At 38.8% G+C, this 11,060-nt stretch overlaps 1 protein-coding gene across 4 annotated transcripts in view; it reads left to right on the top strand.

The window, feature by feature from the left end:
• Frmpd1 (FERM and PDZ domain containing 1) overlaps positions 1-11,060 on the top strand; it is a 171,210-nt gene that overhangs the window by 117,978 nt on the left and 42,172 nt on the right. For all 4 annotated transcript variants that reach the window (XM_005382864.2, XM_005382863.2, XM_005382865.2 and 1 more), the window contains exon 2: positions 2,606-2,713. In XM_005382864.2, the coding sequence (XP_005382921.1) occupies positions 2,610-2,713 (104 nt within the window). In that variant the 5' untranslated portion in view covers positions 2,606-2,609. The remainder of the gene's footprint in view (positions 1-2,605; positions 2,714-11,060) is intronic.

Here is an 11,060-nt window from a genome sequence, read left to right as displayed (position 1 = left end):
TCTCCCCAGGTATTGAGCAAGGTCCTCCTGGTTTCCAGCTTCCGAACAGCTCTCGTGACCCCAGTCAACTAGACCTCTGAGTCTTTGGGCATAGTCTGTATTCTCATGTTCTCCAAGTCCTTGTTCAGCAGCTGCTCCTCCGCTGACTCTGGACATTTCTGGTTCTCAACAGCACGGGCAAGAGCGACCTGTTGTGTGGCATGTATTCCCAGGGGTTATTCCATGTCGGAATAATTCACACACATCCATGGATGGGCGTCCACAGCCAGCGCATGGTGGGCAAATTGTGTCATTGCTTCTCTGTGCCATGATAGTTCTCAACCAGCGATAGTGGCTAGTTTGGGGGCTGGTGGTGCCAGCACACACCACCATGCAGCTTCCTGGGCACAGGTGGCCCACCTCCCAGGTGCCTGTGTGGCTAGGGGCTGGCCCAAACTTTCATACTTTTTAAAAGTGAGATGAATAGAACAAAAGACAATACTCAGGTCTGATGTTCCCATGGTAGAATAAAGCTGGAGTGACACATCCTTTGAATTAAAGGTTTCTTTTTCCTTGAAACCTATGTCCTTATTCAACTTTCTGTCCATTAATTTGTGTTGGCTTTCTTTAGTGTAAAGTATGTCTTTAGATTTTTGGAGTGATCCTTTTGGGTGTCCTGTGTTTGTTTTTATATCATGTGGTTAGTGTTCTTTTCCTGCATGAGTGGGATAAATCCCACTGTTACTTTTTTGATTGCCACTGGGGGACATTTTAGAGCTAAAATATTATATTGGTAATATTTTTAGGATACTTTTATACTCATAGGGGAGATTATATTTTTATCTTACTGTACTGTTTTTGTTAGAACTTATATGAGTGTTATTCTGACTCCTTAAAAAGAATTTGGAAACTTTCTTTCTTTATGGTATAAAACAGTTGAAATAGCATTGGGGGAAAAATTAAGCTGTCTAACTGCAAAATGGCAGCCTGGGCTAGATCCTGGAAGAGAAAAGAAATATTAAGGGAACAACCAGTAAAATTTAAATATAATATACCAGTGGTGGTGAACCTATGACACCCATGCTGCAACTGTTATCAGTGAAAGCTCAAAAAAGTTTACCATCTCTGCTATATATATATTTTCTTAAAACTACCCATGTCATCAAGGTTTTCAAGTACATTTGTGTAATATTAAACAATATCATCTTTTATCATTCTTTTTGTTTGCTCTGTGTCCATGTTTACTTCCCAATATCATATACACATATATAATATATATGTATATATATATATATATTTTTTTATGATAGGAATTGAACTCAGGACCCTGTGCTTGCCGGGCAGGCACTGTACTGCTGAGCTATATTCCTGGCCCTCCCAATGTTATATTTTATATGGTTATTTATTGGGTTATGAAATTAATATTTTAAGTTGAGACCAATTTTTAAAAGTGAAACAGACTAGAAAATATCAATATATATTGATTCATGAAATATTAATCTTAAGCACACATACATACAATTTTTCTTGGTGAGCTGACAATATCAATCAAAGCATAAATGCATGTAACTTTTGATCTAGCAGTTTAGTACTTGGGAACCTATCCAGGTACATATAGCATATATGCAGAAATAGTATATGTACAACATAACTCATTATAATATTATTTATAATAGCAAAATATTGGCAATAATCCAAATGTCTATTAATGGAGGGGTTATTCTTTAAGTTACAGTACATTCATACAATGAAATACTCAGTAGTTGTCAGAAAGAATAATGAATGATGAAGATATCAAGGACACACATTCCAATGGGGAAAAAAAGCATGGTGAAGGACAGCGTGTATGGTGTACTACCCTTTGTGTTAAGAAAATATAAATTCTATATTTGTACAGTATTTATATAGGCACAACAAAAAAAATCCTGGAAAGATCATCAGAATGAGAGAACAGTATGAGCATGGGAACTAGGTGGATGGGGGCAAGTCAAGAGAGAAGGGAAACATTTTACTATACAATTTTATGGTGGTAAGAACTTTTAAACATTAGACCTACCCTCTTCACAAATTTTCAGAGTGCACAACACAGTAACTATCTTTTTTCTGAGCTGCTGTTGAATTATACAAGTGAATTACCTATTCAAAAATTAAATATAAAACTTTAAGCAAAAGAAGCAGCACTCAGAAGAATATGCCCAATCATGTGACGAGGAATGCTTCCATACCTGTGGCTTCTGATGCAGGCCAACTGAACTGTGTTGTCCAGGGATGCACACAGTGTTGGAGGGGACAGGCAGTGTGCAGTTCCCTCTACAGTAAGGTGTATTTCTTCTTGAGGGTCTCAGTCACAAAGTTTGAGCAGCCTTATGTGTTGTAGTCTCTCTTGCTAAAACAAGCCACTCTGTTTACCATTAGACTGGACTCTTCAGGGGAAAGGTTGCTAAAGTGTTTATTTTGTGGACATCCATCTTTATGTGGATTTCAGATAGAAAGAGTACACTAATTATTTTCTCAGTGTGTCTTCACATGGGCAAACACAAAAAGTACCAGAATTTGACACTTTTTGACAGAATTCTCTCTACAGTGTTTTGATTAGCTCCTTAAAGAGCACTCTTCTTCCTTTCAGGTAAATGGAAGATTCGCTGGAGGCCAGTGTATTCCAAACTCGGAAAGCACACAGAATAGAACAAATGGTGGCAAGATGGCTTCGGCGCACACGGGACAGCTCTGCCCGGTAAGGCTCCCGGGGAAGCAGAGATTTCTCTCTGTCCTGGCTTGGTGTCCTGTGGGAGGGGCTTGTGCCAGCCCTGACAGCACCTGGGGATTGCTGTCGCTGCCTGGCTGGCTGGCTGGCTTTGCTCTTTACCATATGTGGCAGAAGGATTAACAGTTCAGCAGTGTGGCTGGGGTCCCTTTCTTTGTACTTGACTCCTAACATGCACCCCCTTACACACAGTCACACTCACCCCAAGCTCACATACACATTCACAGAATGAGACATGCATACAATCTGACTTACTCGCATGAATGTACTCATATATATTTGTACATGTGCACGCGCGTGCACACACACATCTTTTCTTAGTACTTGATAGAGTCAAGCAGTCTGTTGTTTATGTTCTTTCTTGTCTTTGTTTCCAACAGCTGTTCCTTCCTTGTAGTGTCTATTTCGTCCTAAAAAAAAAATAAAATGAAATCAAATACAGATCTGATTTGACTGCTACAAGAGAACTTTAAAATATGCTCTATTTCAAAGTCTTCATTTTCCCTCTCAGATTTCCCATCTGGCCCTGTCACAGAGATGAAATATCATGTGTCAGGTGTTTCTGAGACACACATTCTTCCAAAGGAACTGGAAACAGCTGTTCCGCTGCCAAGTAATAAACTTTGCTCAGGGTTGTGCTGCCCATTCGCCAGCTTCTCTGATCCTCACACACGGAGGTGAGATAAGGCTGGTAGAATTAGCCCATTTTATGAATGAAACATCTGCAACCCAGAGAGTGACTTGGTTAAGTCTGCTCCTGCCCCTACTCAGAAACTTTAATGGGCCCTTGTTTCTTACAGAATAAAGCTTAAACATCATCTTACAAAATGAAGTTTGACATTTCAAAGTTCTGCATGATTGACAATCTTTTAAGCTATTTGTCTTACTACTCTGGTTCATTCATATCATTCTCGTTCATATTATGCTTCATTCATGTAATGCTAAAGTGAACTACTACAACCACATACTATACTCACCCCATTTTCCCTTTACCTTAGATCTGAGCTCCTGTGCCAGATCCCTTTCTCAGTATGTGTGCATGTGTCCAAAATCTGCCCACAGGCCTAACTGAAGTTCTGGGTCTTCCATATAGTGTTACTCAGTTCATAATCAGAATGAATCTCTCCCGTGGGATCCCATGGTGTTTGAATCAGCACTGTGCTCCTTCTGGAATACTCAGTGTCTTGGTTACTTTTCTCTTATTGCTGAGACAAAACACCCAATGCCCAAAATGAAGGAAGGAAAGGTTTATTTAGCTTACAGTTTGTGGAGGTTTCAGTCCCTACTTGGCTGGATCTGGGGCAGAGTGGCACATGGCAGAGGGCAAACGTTCATGGCGGCCAAACACAGCAAAGCAACAAGAGCAAAAGGGGGAATGGCAGCCGAACAGCAATGCAGCTAGAGCAAAAGGGAGGAATGGCGTCAAGAAGCTTCTTTCCCTGCCTTACATTGTAAACAGGCTACCCCCACCTAAGGGGCGTGTAGCTCTCACATAATCTCCATGCCCTCCTCTTCCAGGGGCTCAGGATGTATACAAAGTAAGCACCCTGGCTTCCTGCTGAGTCACTTAGCCAAACCTCTAGACTCCCCAAGTTGACACAATGTATCAACCATAACACTCAACATATCTAAGCACCTTCCTTTTCTTCCTTCTGGACCAGTCTTCTGTGAGAAGTATCAGCTTCATCTGTAGCCCAAAAGTAACTGAGTGCAGGAATATTGCAGGTGATCGGGTTGTGATCCATGAATGAATGGGAAAACTAAGTAGCATGCTTCCCAAACTAAGTTCTGCAAAACCAAGTCCTATGTGGTGCTGCTCCACTAAAAAGAGGTTCTGTGGCCAGATGTTTGGAAATGATTCAACCTATATCCCACCCACCTTGTTGATGTGTTACGTACATTATGGACATAATACAAATTAAAGGCTCTGAGAAGTCCTGCAGAAAAGAGACCTCAGGGCTGGGAATATAGTTCAGTGGCACAAGCACCTGCCTGGCAAGCACAAGGTCCTGAGTTCAATTCCTGGTACCAAAAAACAAACAACAACAACAACAACAAAATATGGGGCCAGGGGTATAGCTCAGTGGCACAAGTGCCTTCCTGGCAAGTGCAAGGTCCTGAGTTCGATTCCCAGAACCAAAAAACAAAAAAAAGAAAGAAAAGAAAGAAAAGAAAAGAGCTCTCTAAGACCTATAAGAGACATATAAACTCAAATTATAAACATTTGAGTTTTTATATAAATGTTTGCCTTGTTAAAACATTTTTACTATTATGAATAACGCTTCTATGAACATTTGTGTTTTCAGTTCTCTTGGATTTATATTTACAACTGGAATAGGTGATCATATGTGAACTCTGTGTTTAGTCTTTGGAGAAATTGCCAGACTGGCTTGTAACATAGCTGTGCCACTTTATATTTCTACCATCAGTATGTGAAGATGCCAATGCCTGACATTTATATCAACTCTTGCTATTATCTGTGGGTTTTTTTATTTTAACCATACTGGTTGATATGTAGTAGCAACTAGTGGTTTTGAGCTGCATTTCCTTGATGGGTAATGACATTAAACATGTGTTTCCGTGTGTCTAGGGAGTTTTATTTTCTAGGTGCTTGAGAAAGAGAAGAAAAAGAGAGAAAGTGACTTATCAGTGTCTATGGAAGACACTGCGTTTCTAGGACAAGTCACATGTATCCTTGTTTGTTTCTCATCTCCAATCCTGCCATCTTGATATTGGCTGGGTTCTTGGTGTCCTCAGATTACTTTAAAATATCAAGTATTAAAAAATAAAATGATCAAGTATTGAAAATGCTAAGTTTGGGGTACATTTCCCAGGAGTAGGGGAAATGGTCCCACCTGCCACTCAGTTGCTTAATCAACAAACCTGAGATTCATCTTGAATTCCTGTGTTCAGCCCATCAGCAACTCTAGTTAGTTTGCCTTCAGACATACTAAGATCTATCTTCCTCTCTCCCTGAGAACATGGCTATGATCATTTCCTCTTTTCCTATCCTAGATAATTCAACCTGAAGCTCTGTGGACTTTTCAGAATATGAAAGGCTCCATCCCTTGGTATAGCCCCTGACTCCACCTCACCTCAGCCCACCTCAAACCATGCGATGACTCACCTACCATTGTGCCACAGCCTGAAGTCTCTTCCCGATCTGGTCCCAGCCCAACTTACCAACCTTACCTTATTCCTCTTGCTTCCTTGATCACCATTCTCCATTACTGGACTTCCTTTACATTTCTGCAGCTACTCAAGCTCTTTCCTGTCTCAGGGACTTTATACTTGTGTTCAGCTGGCTACAAAGTTCTTTTTCCTCATTTAATGGCAGCTCCTTGTTCTTCAGGTTAAATTTAAATGTCACCTTCTTCAAGGGGCCTTTCCTGAGCATCTGAGGCACAGTAGACTCATCCCCCGACAATTATTTCTTCCAGAGTATTTACCCACTCATTGTACTTTATAATAATGTAGACACTTATTTACTTGTTCGTTGTTACCTCCCTTCCCTGCCACCCTGTAATATGTGAGGCCAGGGGCCATGACTGTCTTGTTTTACAAAGAATCCTCAGCATGGCGGACTGCATACTATGTAATAGATGTTTGATAAATTTTTATTAATAAAAGACTTTCATAGTAAGGGGCTATATTATTTATTTAAATATATTTAAATTTTTTATCTCTCTTCTAAGAAGAATTTTTGAAGGCTGATAGTTTTAAAACATGTAGAAAAATTTAAATAGGGAATAGAAATGTCATAAACAGATTATAAACCAATTAGACTTAAGATTTGATGTTTGAATAGTAGCACTAGCTCTGACTTTGCTGGTGGCTGGGCCAGCAATGATGGAATTACATTGAACTGTTTTTGGTGCTCTAGAAAAAAGAAAAGACAGTCATATGCAGTCATATCATTATACACGCACAGTCTGTTATTTTTTTTCCAGACTTTAAAAAAGCATCCAGTCATTTCAGCCTGTACTCATTTTACTTGTAATTGGCATGTTTCCGTAGAATTTAAACATTATTTCTGACAAATTGCCTAGGGGTAAATTAGCCAAAAGGAACTTTTCCCATTTTCAAACATTATTAAACAAGTTGATAAATTTTATGCACCCAAGATAATGTTAGAGAATTATAAAACATCTCAGATGGGTGTTTTATTTGAGGGAAGGCAGGGAGTTGTCAACTCACAAAGCTGCTTTTGTTTCTTAAATTTTAAGTTAATTTCCAACAGTTGTTGTTGTTATGGTCATTAGTCAAATTCAAACGATGGTACTGGGTTTGAATGGGTGTCTGTACCTGGGTAGGTATGAGCCTAGTGATACTTACAGGAACGGAAAATTATTCCACTCAGCTGAACTGTGACCACATGATTTCGTATTTCAGTATGAAAATAACATTTACTATATCTGTTCCTTTAGATATAGTTAATCCCTCCAATGGCTTTAGTAATGTGTTTTAAATTTTTATATAAATAAACAAAGTAAAGCAAAGCTGAGACTGTAACTCAGTGGTACAGCTAGAGCATATGCTTAACATGTGTAAGCCCCTGGGTTTGATCTCCCGCACTGCAAACAAATAACAGTAATAACACGCCAATACAAACCAAGCTGCATATAGTGAGATTAAAAACCAAGTAAAATTGGCATATAGTGAGATTACATCACTAATTAATGTTAATAATTTTGCTTTCAATTACATTATTTTATTTATAGTTTTATATGACTGTGGGAATGACTGGACTTGTAGCATACCTTTCCACTTGATCGTGTCAATTATTTTCCCATGAAAGTTTTCACTTATAAAATTAAAAGGGGTTATTTTCCCTGATGATTTTGTTGATTGGTTTACAAAAATCTTAAAATCTTCAGCCAGTAGAAGTTTAAATTTAAGTTCAATCATTTAAAAATATTGTATATTTAATTTTTGAATTTGTAGTTTATTTTATATATGCCTAGATATGAAGATCTAACTTTATTCTTTTTTCCACAATATTGAGTCATTGATTAATGGTGAGTGATTTTTCTCTTCTTGACTGCCTTTTTCTTTGTGACCTTTCATGTTTTGAGTGAGAGATTGGATCAGTTTGTGGGCTAACTATTCTATTCCATTGATCTAACTGCTTGTTTTTACACAGCTACATTAAAATTATTTACATTATTATATTATTGTGTATCTTACAATCTATTGAAATAGACTTCTATGATTGTTTTCAATGTTTTTACACTTATGCTCCTATTCTGCCATATGAACTTGAGAATAATTCATTTAAGTATGAGATTCACTGAATTCTCCCTTAGGGGGTGGTTTGAGACAGGGTCTTGCTATATAGTTCAGACTGGTCTTGAACTCACTGTGTAGTTAGTCTAGTAGTGGCCTCAAACTTGCAGCTATCCTCCTGTCTCAGCCTCCTGAGTGCTGGGATTACAGGTGTACACCACTATACTAGGTCTGTTCATTGAATTCTCTTATGCTCACTTTATTTGGCTTTTCCAATATTCCTAGTGATGTACAAAAGTCTCTTTCCAGTATACATGCATGTACGCATATGTGTATTTTTGCTGGAGATTGAACCTAGGGCTTCACATATGCTAGGTATCAGATGCACACTAATTTTTATTGCTTCTTGACCTATAGGCAAAATAGAAAGATTTAAGGAGAACACTCTGGATATTTCTTATGTCTACAGAATTTCTATGTCTACAGAATTCCATTATTTCCCAAATCCCCTTTTTAAAATAATAATGGAAGAATTTCTCGTCTCAATGTGGAAGCACTATGCTCACATAATCTACCTTGAGTGGCTTCATAGAAACTGTCACAACCATGAGCATGTTCCTGTGATTGTGACTTCATGTTAAATTTCTTTCTGGTATACACTACTGTCTCTGTTTCTGCCTTCTATGAATAGACTTTAAATTACAAAATCCAGTTTATACCAGATTTAGCTTTAAAATCATTCAAGCTGAGCATAGTAAAGTGTTTAAACATAGATTCAAAATAGTTTCTCCATATCCTGCTGGAACATGAAGGAAAATTCTTTGTTGTTGCAGGGTAAAGGGAATACATATTTTCTAACATATCAGAGAGCACATAAAAGCCAGAGAATTATGAGCCATAATCTATTTTCATCTGGTAATTTTTCTTTTCATTTTCAGTGTTATTGATTAGTTCAGCATGAACTTATGACCCGTAAAATTTAGGGTTAGCCTACATAAGACTGTTTTCATGATAAATTTAACATGTTTTTTCTAGCTCTACCTCAGGGTAAATTCAACTGTTTCACAGGAATTTCATCATGCTGGCAATGGATCATATGCTTTTTCAAAGTAAGAGCTCAGAAATGACCTCAGATTTATGGTTTGAAACTATTACCAAGGCAGCAGACATATGTTTTTGGATCAGTGCTCAGTTGGATATTTATAAGATGCTTCAGAGCAGGAAGTTTTATTGCAGAAATCATTTCCTTTAGCTTACTGTCAAATATTAAATGTTCTCTGTGAGAGAGGCCACAGTTTGGTCATGTACTTAGGTAATCCCTTTCCAAACAAAAGCTAGAATGTGACCTAGGGGAAAATGTCAAATGCAGACTTTGGGCCAAAGCCACTGACACTGTCCAGGGATTAGTCAACACAGTGAGGCTTCATTTGTCCACCATTGTTGAAGAATACCCGCTTCCAAATGGAAAGTGTCAGATAACTGAAGCCCACTCATTTGGAAAACATCAAAATGGATTCTGTGGAAACCCTGTGGTAAGATTTGTTTCATCTTTTGTTTTCCAGACAATTATAAAGTTACATTAAGCTTCATGGCTGGCATTGAGTTCAGCACATGGAGTGAGAAATGCTCAGTTCTTGCTACCCAAAGTACAGTCTAAAGATGACAGAGACTTTGCATTTGTTCTTATGAATCTGATATATGCTTTAAAAAGGGATGAGCGGTTTTGTGAACATGCTCAGCAGGTAGAGATATTTCTACCAAATCCAAAAGACTGAGTAGGAGTTAGGCAGATAAAGTATAGGCTGGAGGCCAGGCGTAGTGGTGCACATTTGTAAACTCAGCACTCAAGAGGCTGAGGCAGGAAGATCACCATGAATTTGAGGTCAGCCTGGGCTATATAGTGAGTTCAAGGGCAACATGAACTGCATAGTGAGACCCTGTCTCAAGGGAAAAGAAAGAAAAGAAAAGAAAGTACAGATTGTATATGTTGAGGAGAGAGAGTGGGTGACAAGAGAGAATAGAGAGAATGGAGAAGAGAGGGGAGGTGTTAAGGGTAGGGGAGATTCTAGGCAGAGAGAAGAGCTTGTCTAAAGCCCAGTGTGTTTAAAAAACTCAGAATATCATAAGTTTGGTTGGAACAAAAATATCAAAGAGAATGAATGGCTTGGTCTCGGATGCTGTAGTGATGAGCCAGGGCTGTATGAGCCCATATTTATGACTTTGAACTAGGCCATTCATCAGGGGAAACAAATGAACAGAGTTGCACCTGTAAAGTTGTGCTGGCTGCTGAATGGAGAAACATCCAGGAAAGAGAAGAAAGAAGAGTGAGGAGATCAGTTAGGAGCATGATGCAGAAATCTGGAAGCAGGACTGATCGGAGAGGCCTTGAATAGAAAGGTGGCTGTGGCGGTGGAAGGAAATGAACCTCTGTAGAGAGCTTTATGTTTGGGGACTGATAAGAAATTAGGGACGAGAACAGGGGAAGATCAGGTATAACTTTCAGGAGTCTGGCCTGAGCAACTGACATCGTCCTCATGATACCATTCACTAAGCTCTTGAACGTGGAGAAGGTGAGTTTTTGTCAGTATAGTGGTAAAAGCGCTGAGTGGTATATGAAGTTAGGTAAACATAAAGTAAACTGATAAGTATTGAACTCTACAACTTATATACAAATTACTCTTTATTACTGGTTTTATTTACATTTTTACCTTTTGCTAACTATTAGAGATACTACTATATTGGAGAACCATGCTGTGTATGTAGAGTATCTGCTTCATGTGAGCAAAGATCTTCACTTGATGCTGTGAGAAATAAAAAGGTGGATAAAATATGGCTCCTGCTTCCAGGGAATGTACAGCCTGTTAAGGTGGTGATATTTGGAATCTGATAGCTTTCAATAAAGCTTGAGGTGCTCTAGATCATAAGAAAGGGTCAGTCCAGATGTGGTGACACACCTGTAATCCCAGCACTCAGGAGGCTGAGGCAGGAGGATTGCTATGAGTTCAGGACCAACCTGGGCTACATAGTGAGTTCAAGGAGAGCCTTCACTGCATAGAAAGACCCTGTCCTGGGAGCAGAGACAGACAGAGAT

This window comes from Chinchilla lanigera, unplaced genomic scaffold (genome assembly GCF_000276665.1).
Source record: "Chinchilla lanigera isolate Chin_1 unplaced genomic scaffold, ChiLan1.0 scaffold00018, whole genome shotgun sequence".
NCBI classification, from domain to species: domain Eukaryota; kingdom Metazoa; phylum Chordata; class Mammalia; order Rodentia; family Chinchillidae; genus Chinchilla; species Chinchilla lanigera.
Note: the sequence above shows the minus strand (reverse complement) of the source record. Positions and strands in the feature narration are given on the sequence as shown.